The sequence below is a fragment of the Euleptes europaea genome, chromosome 7, assembly GCF_029931775.1.
Source record: "Euleptes europaea isolate rEulEur1 chromosome 7, rEulEur1.hap1, whole genome shotgun sequence".
In the NCBI taxonomy this organism is placed as follows: Eukaryota; Metazoa; Chordata; class Lepidosauria; order Squamata; family Sphaerodactylidae; genus Euleptes; species Euleptes europaea.
In genome coordinates this window covers 23,641,411-23,659,195 of record NC_079318.1, presented here as the reverse complement: position 1 = coordinate 23,659,195, position 17,785 = coordinate 23,641,411, and the positions used below count along the sequence as shown (strand labels likewise).

Genomic DNA, 17,785 nt, shown 5'->3' with positions numbered 1-17,785 from the left:
TGCTTTGAAGAAAATTGTACTGTAATCCAATTTTCATGAGTTCATGGCCTTCAGATTTCTGTCTGGAGAAGATTAAAATGACAGTTAATACTTTAAGTGGATTACTGGTGAACGTGCAGCCCAAACAGAGCTGCATTTTAAAATCAGAGCTCAATTTTGGAAAAATGAGAAGGGCCGGGGGGTTAGAGGACGCCTGATTTAAATGGCTTTGTACAAGAGAGCAACAAAACAGTAAATGGAGGATGGTTCTACTGATTCTGATGTAATTGATAATCTAGTTTGTCCCAAGCCTAGAAGTAGGCTAGGGGGAAGAGGGCATAAGGTTTTGCACAGGTGAACTCAAAAGATCTTTGGCAATTTGTTTATGTAGTAGCATGACACGGTGTCTGAACCGTGGCATTTTTACAATAAAACGGATTAAAATGCATTGCCTATAGGATTGCCAACTTCCAGGTGAGGCCTGGAGATTGCCCAGAAATGCAACTGATCTCTAGATAGCAGAGATCACTTCCCCTGGAGAAAATGGCTGCTTTGGAGGGAGGACTCTATGGCAGTATACCCTACTGAGGTCCTTCCCAAAGACCTGTCTTCCTCAGGGTCCACTCCCAAAATCTCCAGGAATTTCCCAACCTGGAGTTGGCAGCCCTGATTGTCCAAAGTGCCACAGTCAACAGGGTTTGAAAGATGCCTTGCACAGTTTAAACACAGTAGAATTTAGCATTCATGGGGTTAATCCACTTTTATATGCACCTTTAATTATAAAGTAGTGACTTGAGCTAATTAATATTATCAGTTCTTGTAGGTTATCCGGGCTGTGTGACCGTGGTCTTGGTATTTTCTTTCCTGACGTTTCGCCAGCAGCTGTGGCAGGCATCTTCAGAGGACTAACACTGTCAGTGTTACTCCTCTGAAGATGCCTGCCACAGCTGCTGGCGAAATGTCAGGAAAGAAAATACCAAGATCATGGTCACACAGTCTGGATAACCTACAAGAACCGATGAACTCTGACCGTGAAAGCCTTCGACAATATTATCAGTATTTGAAGGCTCTTGGCACTTCGAATTTGTGATTTTATAGTTTTATTGTAGCATCTATGATCTTCATTAGAGCTAGATTTGAGTCCACTGGCACCTTAAAGGGCCAACAATATTTGCCGGGTATAATCTTTCGAGAGTCAAAGTTCCCTTTGTCAGGTATGAAGCTTTGACTCTTGAAAGATTATACCCTAAAATCTTGTTGGTCTTTGAGGTGCCGCTGGGCTCAAATTTCTGGGCAGGGGCAGGGATGTAAATCTAATAAAATTAATAAAATATAGCTCTTCCTACTATGGACCATCATGGCTACCCTCCTCAAACCTGTTTCTCTTAGTAGTCCTGATTCTTTAAGTACCAAAATCCTAACACATCTCTACGTAGTTGTGTTTGCCTGCCAAATATTGGATTTGAAAATGCACGTGCTCTTGAACCTCAAGTACAAAGTGCTGAAATACCATCATAACACAGACAGTTTGAAGGTGTCCTAGGAATGGGAATATGATCCAGTGGGAGCCAGTGTGGTACAGCGGTTAGAGCGTCGGACTGGGATCTGGGAAATCCCCGTTTGAATCCCCACTTACGCCATGGAAGCTTGCTGGGCGGCCTGGGGCAGTCACACATTCTCAGCTTTAACCTGCCTCACAGGGTTACTGTGAGAAAAAAAATGGAGGAGAGGAGAATGGTGTAAGCTGCTTTGGGTCCCCGTTCGGGGGGAGAGGCAGGATATAAATAAAGTAAATAAAAAATCTCCAAGGAGACTGAAATTAGGAAGAAGCAGAAAATGAGGCAAAACAGTCATGTTAGCAGTTGGGAGTGCGTGGTAAATAAAAATGGCATGAGGTTAAAAAAGCTTTTCAGAGCAGTTTTGTTCTTACTAAGGTCCAGTTCTTGTGTTAAAGAAAATTTATTTATTTATCTGAGCCGCCTTCTATTTATATCCCACCTTTCTCCCCAATGAGGCCCAAAGCAGCTTACGCTGTTCTTTCCTCCATTTTATCCTTGCAACAGCCCTGTGAGGTAGATTAGACTTGAGTTGTGTGGGGTGGCACACTTATCACACAATCCTGACTGTCCAATGTGACTTCCACATAATGTGATTACCAGACAAATATGGGATAGAATATGAGAATCTTCCTGAAGGGTAGAACTGAATCAAATTTTTAAATACTGATGTCAGATATTACCAATGTGGCAGGTACTGCTGCAAGATTAATTTTCCCGTCTGGGTGGTCGGATGAACAGGGATGGGAAAGAATGGCTATATTTTCTGTGCACTTCATTGCTTGTTTTCTGATGGTAGAGATTTCATTCCGTGTGTGGCAGTGTGGTGGGAGCCTTGAAATAATCCCCTGCAGCAGGGTTGGCCACGTGTTCCGCAAGCAACATCCTTATACCTTCCCTGGAGGAAGTGGTACGGTTTTTGCAAGGTAACTTTGGGAGATGGCTTTAACGAAAATGGTCAAAGCAGGAACTGAGTCCTTACTCAGAGATCCAGTGAGTGATTTTCCTTTTAGGACATCCTACTAGCATGTAAAACTCCTTTGTCATAAAGTGAAATCGTGCAGATGTTTCTTCTGTGTTCTTTTTAAAAGTCTACCGCAGCATGAAATGAAATGAATTTCTGTCAGACTGATCCAGTGAGTGGACATCTGTAGCAAATATCAACATAATTGCTTTTGCAATTTATTTGAACTGTCCATTCATAAGTACAAGAGCTACCCCAGAAACTGATTAACTGGAATTTAACACACAAATTGTTCTAACTGCAAAAAAGGGAGAAGAAAACCTAACCCCACCCCCTAAAAGATCAGGTAAATCATGAAGTAGAGAAGACAAAAAAAATCATTTAAAAAAAAAATCTTCTCATCCTTCTGATTTACCTAATCAGTAATTTAACACAACAGGAGCCTTGGTGCCTTAGCATCTATTTTGGTTGTCCATGTAAAAGGAACATCTATCCAATTCATAAGGAAAGTTGTATTAAAATGTACTGAGTGTCTCATTACTGATGTAGATGGTTACTGAATTTATACTATCCAGGAAAATGAGGTGCAAAGTTGTTCAGCCCTTCACTTATTTACAACTTTCACATAAGAAACTCTTCCTAAATTCTAGGACGTGTGCACCTCTTCATCCTTTGTAGAGGTGGTTCTCTGCCAAACAGCCCACGTTCCTCTTCCGTTGAGAACTTTTCAGCTCCTTGGAAGGTATCAGTTTGGCACGGGCAGAAGTGCTTAGGGCCAGACAGTTGCGTGCTCCTCCTCAGTGGAGGACCATGGATAAAGGGTCACAAGCAGAAAGAAAGTAGTGGATCCAAGCATAGGATATTGAGCATACTAATTGCTTACTAAAGAAGGTTAACTTACATTGAAGGAAGTCTGGAGACCGAACAGGCCAATGTGCTATGTTAGCGGTAACCTAAATAGTGAAAAATACGCTTTTCCCATATGCAGATGAGAGCCAGGGGGTGTTACCCCTCTCATCGTTCATTCCCACTGCTCCTAGAAGTCTTGTTGATTTCCACAATGTAGTCATCCAAAGACTTTTCATTTCTTGTCTGGATGTACACAAGGCTGTTTCCTGGCCCAGTTCTGATCCTATCATTCCTCAAAAGTAAAATTCTTAGCCACGGTCTGCCAGTGGCAGGCAGGTTTAATACTGATTTTTTTTTTAGCTTTTAGGCAGGATGAATAGTTTACTTCCATAGCTGAAACAGTTTTGAAGCAGTCTTTAATCTTCACTCTATGTTCATTTGTTCCCCTAATGCCAAAAGTAGAATGGGACCATAAAACGCGCAAGGCTCTGTCTGGCCACTTCCTTCCCTAAACAAAAGATATTGGGAGGGTTAGATATTGCAATAACTTTACATCTGCATATTTTGCTTGTTGAGGCATTGCTACATCTTCTTGCATTGCAATGTCCTTAGTGTAAAGGGGTCGGTGGCACTTAGAGTAACAAAGAAATAAGGAAGCCTCAGGACTGTGACAGGATCAGAAATAATAAAAGTCTTGAACTATTTCCAGAAATACACGGAGGGCAGCAGAAGTCTGGATGGATGAATACAAAAATTTCTATTACGCAGCAGTGCCTTCAGCCAGAAACGTACCTTATGGCAAGTAAGTCAAATTGCTGTCTTGTCTGCTGTTCCTCAGTTTAGAAATTACAGGATTTAGGGGGAGTATACATCTGTGTTATAAAAACTGAACACATAGTTCTGTTTGCTCTGTTAGGTTATTGTTAACTTCCGTAGTTTTGAAATTGTGCCCACTTAAATGCAGTTGTTACAAAACTGCTCTGTCTCTTGATAGTATTCAAAGCCGAACGGAGCTGAGAAAGAGACTTAACTGCAAACCATTCAAGTGGTATCTTGAAAAAGTGTATCCGGAATTAAGGTGAGTCTTTTGTTGTGTGACTAACGGGCAGGGGTAGTTGAGCTAGGCTGGAAAACATGCTCTCGGCTTTGCCTTCACTTCGAGCTTTTGTTTCTTTCTCCAGCTACATTGATAGCATCACGTAACACCCCAGATATTTCAGACAGTATTTCTTGCTGCTTTTAAAACACATCCATGCTGTAGTAAAATAGCTACAGATACCTTATGCATGATAGAAACACCAAGAATGGTCTCTACAAAGATGTCCTCTTGCATATACACTGTAGGCACCTCTGGATTGCTTTCAATAAAAGTGGCTTGACGGGTCTTTGAACTAAAAGATTTTTGTTTTTCAGGGTACCTGATCACCAAGATATTGCTTTTGGGGCCTTGCAGCAAGGAACCAATTGCCTTGACACTTTAGGCCATTTTGCAGATGGCGTGGTTGGCGTTTACGAATGTCATAATGCTGGGGGGAACCAGGTTAGTAGTCACTAGCTTATAAATAGTATTGAACTGAATTTTTTTTTGCACTTAAACGAGCTGGATGAGATAAATCACATTTGTAATTAATTGCAGCACCACAGAGCGAGTGTATAACTCTTTCAGAAACCAGGCTGAAAATATGTGTGTGTCCCCCCCAAGCTTTCCAGCTGCTTTTGAAATCTTTCTAACCTGCCCATATGGATCAAGAATGATCTTGCTTACCCTGTGAGGTTTTACAAAAATGGCAACATGAGCTTGAACGTTTATTCATTTTTGGGACCTAGTGTAAGATAAATTTAACCGTAGTGGGTAACTTCTATACATGTCTCAATCTGTAACAGACAATTTTTCCACTGTTGGCCAAAATATAGACATTGTACAGATAGACTAATATGGGGTCTTTCAAAGCATTATTCAATCCAAGTCAGACTTGACCTGCAGTTTTTCTTCTTTTTTTCTAATCGGAAGGTAGGAAGAGACTGTGTGCAGAACACTTAAGATTTAGGCCGATTATGCATGCTCCCTTTACCCTTCTTTATTCCCCATTTCAGCCAGGATCAAAGCAACCTGGGTTGGGGAAAACTGTATGCATTGGCTTGAATGATCAGGGAATAAACTGTGTGCAAATCGGAGGCATGAATACAGAAAAGCAGTCTCCTAAGTTCAAATCAAGTCCCACCCCTTTAATTGCTGGTCTGTGTTTGGCTCACCTCATGAGAGAACATTTCCTTCCCCCCAGACCCAACTGCCGCATAAAAAAGCATTTTAAGAACAAAAAACAAAAAATGGAGCCATTTGAAAGAAGGAGGGGGTGAAATACAAGCCTTGTTTTAAAAAAGCCTTTCTCCCAGAAAGAGCTCCCAGGAAGCAGGAAGCAATTGAATCCCTGCCTCTTTACACACTTCTTCTTGATTGGCTGTGAGAGAAGCCAATCTTTGCTGCTTCCCCTGTATAGCTATCAGCAAACAGAACAGAACAGGGGTTTGGAAGTGGGGTGGGGGGAGGAAGCTCAACGCGAGGAAACTGTATGCTCGCTCTCTGAATCTGGTATGAGCTAGGAAAGACCGTTTGACTCGGGCAAGAAGAGGAATGGGAAAAGCTGAGTTCGTTTAAGGTTGAAACGGGGTTGAGCCAAAAAGGAATGAGGTAATGTGCATTTTCAAAAACTTGATCCTGGCTGAAACAGGGAATGAAGGAGGCTAAACCGACCATGCATAACCAACCTTAGTAATTCACCGATGGGTTCTGAATACGACCCTTTAGTAAGTTTCAGGAGGGAGCTATATTGGTCTTAAGTAGAAGAGCTAGATGTGACTACAGCAGCATCTTAGAGAAGATTTTGGGGGTGTATAACTTTGAGAGTCAAAGCTCTGACAGAGGTGGCTTTGACTCTCAAAAGCTTATACCCCCAAAATCATGTGGTCTCTAAGGTGCTGCTGGACTTGAATCTACCTCCCCTTTAGATAGCTGACATCCTTACTTAACCAATGCATATTTTCTTACTCATTGTGCATCCTATGGTTGAATTTGTTGCATAGTGATCCACATTTCACAAAACGCTTCTAGCTGCTAATAAAGGACATAGAGGATAGTTTGAGCAGAAGGAATATTAAAATGCAGGAACAGAAGTGCCATAACTTGGAGGGGAAGTGGAGTGTGTGTTTCTGCATGGGGTTTGGACATTATGATGGGCTCTATAGCAGGGATGGGGAACCTCAGGCCCGGGGGCCGTATGCGGCCCCGAGGACATTTTTTGTGGCCCTCGGGAGCTCTGGGGCCCTGCCTCTTTTTCTGTCACTCTTTCTCCTCTCTCTCTCTCTCTCTCTCTCTCTCTCTCTCTCTTTTCTCCCTCTTTTTCTGTCTCTTTGTCTCCCTCCGTCCTTTTCTTCTCCGTACTTTTCTTTCTTTCTCCCCCACTCTCCATTTCTTTCTCCCTTTCTCTCTCTTTCTCCCTCCCTCCCTTCTCCTCTTTCTCTGTTTTCCTTCCTCCCTTGCTGACCAACTGTGGGCTGTGCCCCCCTGGCACCTCGTTTGCTCAGGCCCACTGCTGGCTGCCCTCCCGCCTGGGAGGGGGGGAGTGGGGACACCCTGCAGGCCTCTGTGTGGCCTCCCCTGGGGTTGCCAACCTCCAGGTGGTGGCTGGAGACCTGGCAACCCTAGCCTCTCCCCCCCCGGGAGATCTACACCTGAAATGACCCCTGAATGATGTCATAAATGTGCAAATGGCCCTTGGCAGGAAAAAGGTTCCCCACCCCTGCTCTATAGCATGTAACAGACTGTAAGAACGGAATGTTAAAATTCAGGAATTGTAGTGATCTATATTATTCTGCAGTGCTGAGCCATCTCTCTCTTGTGTAGTAAACTTGGGCCATTTATGCATGGCTGTTTCCTCTCGGTCACCCCGCCGACGACTTTGAGGCTTTGCTTTGATTATGCTTGCATTTTCTGACCATCAGAAGTCGCCTCACTCTCCCCGCGCATTTCCATGTGTTTTGCCCGTGTTTTCTGGATTCATGTTTAGCCAGCATCCAGAAAATGTGCGGAAAACACGCGGGGAGACCAAGGTGACCTCTGACGGTTGGAAAATGCAAGCATAATCAAAGCAAAGCCCTGAACTGACCTTGCGATGGGTGACTGCGAGGAAACAGCTGTGCATAAACGGCCTTGGAGTTTTCTTGCACTTCAGTTGCCTTTTCTGAGTGTCAAGTTTTCTGTGCAGTCAGTTTCTGGCACATTCTCTTTTTGTTCTTGTAATTTTGGTGTACACAGTACCGGTGTCATGTACGGCCAGCAGGGTAAACGGCGGACAGGCTCTCTTGTGGAAGAGAGTATCTATTTTACAAACTTACTGTGGGATTTGGGTTACTGGAGAGGGTTTCCCCCCCAAAAAAAACTTTTCCGAAATGCTGCCTTGCTTAGAAAGAAGTCATTGTTCATTAAGGCTCTTTAAATAATACTTTGGCATGTGTATCAGTTAGTGTGTGTAGAACATTTTGAAAAACAAACCTTTTAGCTTTTAGAAATTAGTATGTTCTTGTGTGTTAAAGGATGTCACCTCTTTGGTAGTTACCCTACCAATATATATAGGCTAATAACTATCTTATCTCCTGGAAGTTCATCTTAAAGTACTAAAAACTTAAAATGTGCTAGATGTATCATGTGCTTCACCAGCATTTGATTCACCAACACTTGAGAAGTCTTTCAACCCAGCTACTTGTCAATTTACACTTTCCCAGAATGTTTTTTTGACCAGAGCTGGTTTTAGCTTGTTGAGTGTTGCTGTGCTATAAAGCCAAGCCAGTAGAGGGGAGTATAGGACAACTGTTGTAGTCTCTTCTCTTAGGGCAGTGATGCAGTTTCAAGATTTCAGACTTAATACTGAGCTTCCTACCGTAGAAAATTTCTTAAATTAATGCATCTGGAACTGCTGACAGTTTCTGAGTGGTTATGTGAAATCTGGATTATTGTCATTTTAACCAAACTGACATATTATAGAAAAGGTTGTATGTGAACTGCTGCCCACATAGACAAGTTCTAGGAACGATAGACTTTCTTCATTACATTTGGAATAACAAGTGTCAACAAGGAGTCGAACCATATGTATGCAAAATATTGTAATAAAACAAATAATAAAATTCAGAAATGTTTCTTACTATGGGGCAAAGAGATCGGTAAAATTCCCAAGCTGATTTTCCGGGCACCTGTTTCTAGAGAACTGCTGTCTTTGTAGAAACTTCGGCATAGAAGTATTATGGTAGTCGAGCATATCACGGTAGATCAGTGAAGGAATGCCTGGCTGACTTGAATCTGCTTTATGTTCTAGGAATGGGCCTTAACAAAGGACAAGTCAGTGAAACATATGGATTTGTGCCTTACAGTTGTGGATCGAGCTCCTGGCTCACTCATAAAGCTTCAAGGCTGCAGGGAAAATGACAGTAGACAGGTCAGTACTTCGTGGCTGAGGGTTTACGATCACGACAGTATAACATGTGCCTTGTGCAGATATTTGTTTCTGTTCCGAGGAGCCTGGTATGCCGCTGCAGCAGACAGCCAGAGCATAGGGTGGTTAAAATGTCAGACCAGGGCTAGGAGACTGGGGCTCAAAGTCTCTTCTCGGCTACGAAGCTCACAGGTTGACTTTGGGACAGTTGTACACTCTCATCTGAACCTACCTCACAGTTATTTGCCAGAATAAAAGAGGGTTGGGAAAACTGCATATGCTGCCCTAAGATCCTCGGAGGGTAGGATGGGATAAAAACTTAACACATGTAGTCTTTGACCATTGTGAGTACTGACCATGTGCTTCTCTTTAGGCCAGGGGTGGGGAACCTTTTTTCTGCCAAGGGCCATTTGGAGATTTATAACATCATTCGCTGGCCATACAAAATTATCAACTTAAAAATTAGCCGACCAAGCCCCAAACAGGCAGCTGCCCCAGATGACCCCCCCGGGCCACGGGCAAGCAGGCAGGCATCCAACCGGTGGCGCACTCGCCCACCTGGTGGCACAGGATGGTCTGTTGCACCAGCCGGGCGTAGCCGTCCAGCTGCACGCCGGAGTTGCTCCTGCTCCGCGTGGTCGGGGCCGGATTCTACAGCCGGCTCTTGCTACCTCCGCCTGCAGGGATGAACTGAGGACACACTGGCTAAGAACTCGCCCCCCGCTCGCATTCTGGCCCTGCCCCCTTTAACCCCTCCATTGTCTCCACTTCTGCCCCCAGCCCTCTTGTAGTACAGAGGGAATACGTTTCTCCATGGCCTATGTGGGAAAGGATTAACACAGTTTCTTGGGCGGTCTTAGCAGCTCCATAGCTAACGACTTTTCTGCAAGGGGGGAGGAAAGTTCCTTTTCTTGGCAAAACAAACTCACATCCGCCTTGAATAGAGGCTATTCCTGTCCGCAGGAGGGGGCGGATCGCCAGTCTTAGATCCTTCTGAACTAGAGATCTGCCAGGACCCTCAAAGGGCCAGACCAAATGATTTTGCGGGCCTTAAATGGTCCCCGGACCTGATGTTCCCCACCCCTGCTCTAGGCTATCCTGCATTTCGCCAGTAGGAAATCTCATGCTTATGTGTTAAGCTCCTTTAACTGTTTTCAAATGTGCCTCCACGGGGACGGAATGCTGTTCACACACGTGGGCAAGTAGACGACCCCCACGTGTGGCCTTCTTTAAAGTCTGTCTTCTGTTCTTCTAGAAATGGGAACAAATCGAAAGCAACGCCAAGCTGAGGCACGTGGGCAGTAACCTGTGTCTAGACAGCCGAAATGCCAAAAACGGTGGCCTGACTGTTGAGGTCTGCAATCCATCGCTGTCCCAGCAATGGAAATTCACACTTAATCTGCAGCAGTAGAAGGGCCGGCGCACAAGAACTGTCCCACTCCCTAAACCTCGGGTGACATTGCGCGGATTGCGTCAACTGATTGATAACTTTATATACCTCAGTATTCCATCTTTTGAAAGCAGCTGTGACAACGACTGAAGTGAACAAAAGGGAAGGAGGCAGGCGAGCTGAGGACCACCACCCTACCCCACCCGGTATTGGTTGGCCGGCTGTAGCTGCGGCACAATGCACTCCTTTCCAACGCAAAGGCTCACCGGTTCCTTTCCAGCTTCAGGCTAGAACCTTACACAGCAGATGATTAACATCCCTAGAAACAGACGTACAGTATAAAACTGCTTTCAATACACAGAGGGTGGGGAGGGAGGGAATGGTTGGGTGGGGGAGTAAGTTTGCTTGGAGAGGATCGTCGGTAATCTCCATATACATAGAAATCAGTGTTTGTGGTTTCTGGAAATCAAAGCATCGTTTTTGAAGGTTTCGCCCATGTGTCCTTGATATATTTGACCATGAACTTTTCTATGACAGGACTCTGAATATAAACATGTATGTATACACACACACAGTCACACACATATATTGTCAAAACCTACAACTTTCTATCAGTTTTCATCATCCTGTAATTTATCAACAAAGCAATTAACACTTCGCTGGTTAAGTGGACGGGATTGTTACAGATGAACAAGAGTTTGTGAAGGTTGACGCTGCTGAGTCATGTTCATGCAAACACTGGATGTTTCTGCTTTGCAAAGTGTGCCTCCACCTCCTTTGTACTTCCTCCTCCTGACAGACTCTGCAGAGGAGGGTAGCAAAATGGCGGAAAAGGAGCTTGCACGCTTCATCTCCACCAGCATCTTCGCCTCTGGTTCGGGAATCCATGCCCTGTTCTCTCGCTGCCTGTAAACTTGGCATTTGTGTTGATCCATTCTAGGCTATTTTCTCTTTTAAATACTTTAAAAAAATAATGCAGCTATGAGGGTTAGTATGTTTTGGGGTAGTGTGCATATCAGTATGGTTTTCTTTCTCCTTTAAAATGTGGTAGGTGGATGGATCACACAAGATCACTGTGGCCTGTGCGTGGAAGCCCAAACCAGCTACTTTGTATCACAGCACTGCAGCTGTTATGCTCTTTGGGTGTCATGATTTGGGTTTGCACCGCAGGTCTGTCTTTTGAACTAGTCCAGTGGTTCTCAACCTTTTTTTGCTCCATTCCCCCATTTTACCTTTGTTCAGAATCTAATTCCCCACCTTCCCAAGATAGTCATAAACTTTATTGAACATCGCAGATTTAATTAAAAACAAACTACAATTTTACAGATTGTACATAATCTATAGGACATCACATTTTGCTGAATAGTGAACCCAATTCCCCCCGGAACCCTAAAATTCTCCCCCCCCCCCAGGTGGGAATTCCCCCCTTGTTGAGAACCCACGAACTAGTCTTTAAAACTAGGCTTTTTGAAAATAATCTGAGGGGAAGTCGTTCATTGGAAGCAGTAGTTTCAATCTAACAGGTATTTTGTGTCAAAAGTTAGGGCTTGATGACATCTGTGACTTGTTTTTCCTGGATTCTTAAAAATAAAATCAGGTGTCTGTAAGATACCTTTAAAAGTAAGTAGCGTTCATAATCTGCCCTCTAGCGATTACCAAGGATTTAGATAAAATTGTTACTAAATCATGTCTTGAATAAGGTCTTTTGTTCATTAGATGGGAGTATTTTTATGAACTGCATTTTCCCTTATAGCTGCAGTATTTGCCACAAAATGTGGACTTCTTTCCATGTATACAGGCTGTTTCTTTGCAGTACACTGAAATCAAATAGGCCAATGAACATTTGGAATTATATGGCATGCTTGTGATCTCTGCAGGAACAGTTTTGATGTTTGAGCTTACAGTCCTTTTTCCTTGGGTATGTGATGAGGTGAGGGGAAGATCCTCTTCTACCCTGAATTTTCTTCCTCCCTAGTAAAAATTCTCAGATGCATCCTATTTAAATATATCTTTGGAACAAAAAGAGAAACCTTAAAATAGCTGTGGTGGTACTGGTGGGGGGAGCAAGAAGGTTGGTTTGTGGGGAGGCTTAGTTACTGGGGGTGTTCAAATGTGTGGCCCCCTCTGCAACGGAAAGCTTGGGATGAATATTTCATTGGAGGTAATTTTATGAGCTAATAATGATCGATGTCTTGAAATCGAGAACCTAACTGATAATAATCCAGTGCTTCTGCGGAGGGAATTAATACACCCTTAGATTTTAATGTACTCCGTTACAAGTCAAAAACATTTTGGCAGACTAGCTGATGTTTGCTCAATTAAGTATTAGAACCGTGGCAGGATTTCTCTAAAAAAGTTTGTCAGTTTTGCTTTGCGAAATGGGGAATATATTTCTCAAATTCTGTAAGCGCTACACGGAAAAGGATCTCTGCTTTAGAGGCTGCACGCAAACTGTGGGTCATGGTATCGTCCGGTCCCTGGATCAGAACCGAAATACTGCAATGTCTTGTTAACATGTTTACATGACACAGTGTGCCAAAGTGATTTACTGTGACGCCATCCTTTTAACAGTCTATGAATTTTGGGGTGCAGTGCTCCAGGTACTGCTGCTGCAAAAAGCGTTCTTTGTCAACGGGCCAGGCGAGGGAGCCCATTAAAGAAATGAAATCAGCTGAGGTTAGACTGTGGTTGTCAGTGGTGGCTTCTGACCCCAAGTCTAAGAAATAGCCAACCCCCCTCCCTCCCTCCCTGTTTTTTGATAACAAATTACTAGAAACTCTTAAACTGCACTGTCATCTCCCTTCTAACCTTTCCTTAGTGTCTTCAAAGCAAAAACGATAAAGGTGGTACATGTGAGTTGATTTTGCAAATTAAATATAGTTTTGTCATTTCAGTTGGTTTTTAAAATCTGCTGTACAGAGCTTGTACTTTGTTCATTTTATAGATGGAAACCATCCTTGAAAAAAATGTTTGTTTAACTTAAAATAAATACTTTATAGATAAGATAGCCTGGCTCACCGTCATTCTGCCCTACTGTCATTCTACGGCCAGCATCCGGTCAGTGTTTCAGCCAAGCAAGCTCTCTCACAGAACATCTGCAAACTAATTTTAAAAATCCAAAAAGCATACCCAAAAAGTTGGGTGCGCCCAGTTTTCGCTGTGAATGGAGAGTGGACCGCTCCCACCGATGTTGGTATTCCACTTGGTTTTTGAAATTCCTCTCGGTTTCCAAAGGGGCCTGCCATTTTCATGGAGAAGTGGCATGCTGTTCAAGAAACACAAGTCCAAAACTCGATCTAGTTGCGCAGGACTTCGCATCCTGCCCCATCCGTGCATTCCTTGAACTGTGAGATTGCTTGGACTGGGCAGGCTTTTGGGAACTGGAAGATGGATTACTGTTCTCCATGCCATAAACAAGCATCGGGTTTCATATTTCATGTAGTCTCCACACATTGAACACATGAAGCTGCCTTATACTGAATCACGCCCTTGGTCCATCAAGGTCAGTATTGTCTACTGAGGCCGGCAGCTGCTCTCCAGGGTCTCAGGCAGAGATCTTTCACATCACCTACCTGCCTAGTCCCTTTAATGAGATGGCGGGGATTGAACCTGGGACCTTCTGCATGCCAAGCAGAGGCTCTACCACTGAGCCACAGCCCTTCCCCTCCCCCTTCATTCATCAGGATAACAGTGGGTGCTTGGAGGAGAGTGATGTAAAAGGTAAGCTTTATGTCAGATGCCGTTGACCCATGATCTGTTTGCCCTTTCCACAACAAGGGATGATATTGTGGTGTTACAAGGACCCCCTGGTGCAAATACGAAGGCAAGCAAGATCCAGGAAAAGGTACTCATGAATCCAGCACTCAGTCCAATTATTGCTACATAGATTTCCCCTTAATAATTTTTGGGGGTCCAAGAGGCCCTTTTGGTTCCCAATAAGGTTATTCTAAGTATCATAGGATCCACATAGGCAAAAGCCATGCATTTCCCGGGTTAGGAAGGGTACTGCCAGTTCTAAATGAATCCCTGCATGGTTAATGACCCAAATTAAGGAAGACATAAAAGGCAAAAACACTTGCTTTTAAAAAGGGAGGGTTTGCCCTATGTAGTGAACAGAAGGGAGCACAGGGTCTGGCAAAAGAAGTGTACATTTATAATTAGGCATACAAAAAGAATTTGTGAAGCAGATTGCTAAAAGTACTAAGGCAAACAAAAAACATTTCTTTAAATATATCTAGGGCAGGAAACCAGCTAGAGAAGCATCTGGGCCATTGGATGACCAAGGGATAAAACATTGCTAAAGGAGGACGGAAGATGGCAGAGAGGCTAAATGAACTCCTTGCATCTGTGTTCATGCCGCAGCCACTATTTTCAGTTCTGCGTTCAAGAACTGAGTCATTGAGGTTATGATAGATGAAGTTCTACACCTACTGGGGGAATTAAAAACCAATAAGTCTTCACATCCTGATGGCACATACCCAAGGGTTCTTAGGGAACTCAAATGTGAGATTATTGGTCTACTAACCAGCATAATGTCATGTCACTAAAATCAGCAGCAGAGAGCTGTCACTCTCCTTCACTCCCTCACATGTGGGGGCGAGTCCCTTTCCCCCTCTGCAAGTAGGATGGCTGGTGGCACCTTGTTTGAGGGCCCCTAGAATTCGAACCCGTGGTCCAACTCACTTGAAACTTGGAAAGCCTTCAGGGGACAGGCAGTCCTCACTCCCATGTAAGTTTGATGTCATTTGGTTGAAAAACAGCCATTACATCCTCCCCTGGGGGCAAAAATTGCCGCTTTGGCAATTGGACTCTATGGCATTGGAGGTTATTCTTTCTGCCAACAATTTTATTTTGTAGTGTTAAACACAACCCAGCAAACAGAAATCCTTTTATTTCTGCTTCAGAAAAACAGAGAACGACTACATTTTGCCCAAAATCTGATTGTTAATTTCTCCAGAGGTGAGAGTTTGCCAGTGTGGTGCAGTGGTTACAGCAGCAGACAGGATCTGGGAGTAGGGCTGCCAACCTCCAGGTGGTGGCTGGAGATCTCCCGCTATTACAACTGATCTCTAGCCAATAGAGATCAGTTCACCTGGAGAAAATGGCCACTTTGGCAATTGGATTCACAGCATTGAAGTCCCTCCTCTCAGGGCCGTCTTAACAGCATTATGGGCCCCTGGGCAAACCAGTGTGCTGGGGCCCCTACAACGACCACTCACAGGAATAAAAAGTTTATTATAGTCCAGACTACTGTGTAGTAGTATTTATTTATGGCAAGTCACTTAACATACACAGATTAGCATAGGGCCCCTATGCTCGTGGGGGCCCCGGGCAAGTGCCCATCGGGCCCATGCGTTAAGATGGCCCTGCCTCCCCTCCCCAAACCCCGCCCTCCTCAGGCTCCTCCCCAAAAATCTCCAGGTATTTCCCAACCTGGAGCCATAATAGAGGAAGGGTCTCTGACTCTCTTCCCTTTCAACCAGTGCTCCATACTTAATTGTCTGTGATGCTGTGGCTGCACCATTTTCCATTTCTGTCTTCTGGCGCTTTTCCCTCTTCCCCCTGTGTGATGTTCCTTCCTGCATACAGAATCTCTTGCTCCTCGCTCTCTTTCTTTGGCACACAGCCTTGGCCATAGACTCACAGTTACGGAGCCCTCCCTTCCTGAATGCAAACTGAATCCCTCCCAGCCAGAAAACAATTTCCATTCTATTCCCAGTGCTCATAAATTATGACAAACAGACTGGCTTTATTGAGTTGATACTGGCTTTATTGGGATGGGGAGAAACCAGGGACATTTCTTTCATTTGGAAAGGACTGTAGATTCAAATTCCTAGGCTCAGTATGTGCTCAGATGTGCTGTTCATTAACTGTGAGCCTGTGTCTTGACTGACAAAAGTAGAAAACGGAGTGGAGAGTTGGGGGGGGGGGAATCTTCCAAGGAGTTTGATGACGTTCCCTTGCAAAGGTAGAAAACAAGCAACAGTCTTGACTACATCTTGTCTTAAAAAGTCAAGACTGTTGCTTGTTAAGACAAGATGTAGTCAAGACTGTGTTTACACGTATTAAGTCATTTGTTTTGTTAAGATTCATATGGCACATTGCTATAGTTGTTTTGCTATACTTATTTTGCTACATTTATTTTGAAATTTGGCACCAAAAGCTATTGTTGTTGGGAAACTTGATAAAAACTTGGTTATGCATGACATACTCATAGCAGTAAGTTTGCTTAATTGGTCAGGACAACTGGCCCATGCACTTTACTACACGCTGATTATTTACAGTCATCACTTTCCGTTTCTTTTAGTTAGCAAGTGACGTGGGAACAGTCCTTAGTTTCTAAAGGCAGAGATGGATGAAAAAGCTGCAACCACTGAAAGCCTGTGGCTACAGTTGCTCATTAATGATCTGGAACAGTTGCCAATGGGGACCGCGTTTGCCGAGCAGTACAGGGTCGGAAAGATTCTCAGCCCCATTCTCCCTCTTCTGCTTCCGTTTTTCTTCTCCAAATCCCTCTCTTTGCTTGGGCTGCTAGACTCTTCTGGCCCCGCATGGGTACCGCTGTGCGGAAATGGCCTCATCTCTGTTGTCTCCATTACCTCTTATTCAAACATATTTCCATTCCCGGCTGCAGTGCCCCCATTTCCCAATTTTTTACAATTATGTTTTCTGTGGCTTTTGCTTTGTTTTCCCCTTTTTCTCACAGTAGCCAGTCTCGCTAATCTTTTTTCCTGGCATTTGTTACAGGAGCAAATATTTGCACTCTATCAGATCTTCTGCTTAAAAAAAAATAAAAATATCCTGGTAATTTCCAGTAAAATAATATTATGACTTGTGACACTAGCAGCAACATTTAATTACAGTTCTTGCAACAGCAATTTTAGTTGTATTCATATTGTTTTTAATTATTTTGTGTCACTCACACAAGCTGCCGTAAGAATCGTTTAGCTGAGGCTGGAAATAAACGTAGCCCTTGCTAGAAAACGCCCCGCTGTGCTTGTGTGCTTTTTATTTACCTACAGATGCCACTCCTTGGAGCAAGTCCTGTTCATGTCAGTGAGCCTGACGGTCTGAGCAAACATACATAAGACTGGGCTGTTTTATTACTAGGCTGTGAATGTGGTCCTTACGTGTGCTGCAGCCATATTTCTTTGACCTGCAATTTTCTCTAGCTTTAAAATGAGTTTTACACTTAAGAATGCTGATGCAATTTGCTGTTCTTTAAAAACTGGAAATCAAAAGCATTCTCTGCCATGGGTTCATTGTCTGGTCTTGTAAACTATGAGTTTCAGTTGGTTGCCTTTTGATGACGTCTTTGAAGAAGAAGAAGAGTTGGTTTTTATATGCCAACTTTCTCTACCACTTAAGGCAGAATCAAACCAGCTTAAAATCACCTTCCCCTCCCCTGTGGTGGTTCGCCAGTGCCTTCCTCTGCATAGCAATCCCGGTATTCCTTAATGGTCTCCCATCCAAATACTAACCAGGGCTGGCCCTGCTTAGCTTCTGAGATCTGACAAGATCGGCCTATACCATGCTGCCTTCTCTCCCATACACAGAATCTGTT

The 17,785-nt window shown here is 43.8% G+C and overlaps 1 protein-coding gene across 1 annotated transcript in view; it reads left to right on the top strand.

Annotated features, from left to right (window-relative positions):
• The window catches only part of GALNT2 (polypeptide N-acetylgalactosaminyltransferase 2), a 91,710-nt gene extending 81,436 nt beyond the window's left edge, over positions 1-10,274 (top strand). The window contains exons 11-16 of the mRNA XM_056852510.1: positions 2,335-2,461; positions 4,058-4,150; positions 4,343-4,426; positions 4,762-4,888; positions 8,715-8,834; positions 10,087-10,274. Of these exons, the coding sequence (XP_056708488.1) occupies positions 2,335-2,461; positions 4,058-4,150; positions 4,343-4,426; positions 4,762-4,888; positions 8,715-8,834; positions 10,087-10,242 (707 nt within the window). The 3' untranslated portion in view covers positions 10,243-10,274. The remainder of the gene's footprint in view (positions 1-2,334; positions 2,462-4,057; positions 4,151-4,342; positions 4,427-4,761; positions 4,889-8,714; positions 8,835-10,086) is intronic.
• Positions 10,275-17,785: the final 7,511 nt, after the last annotated feature.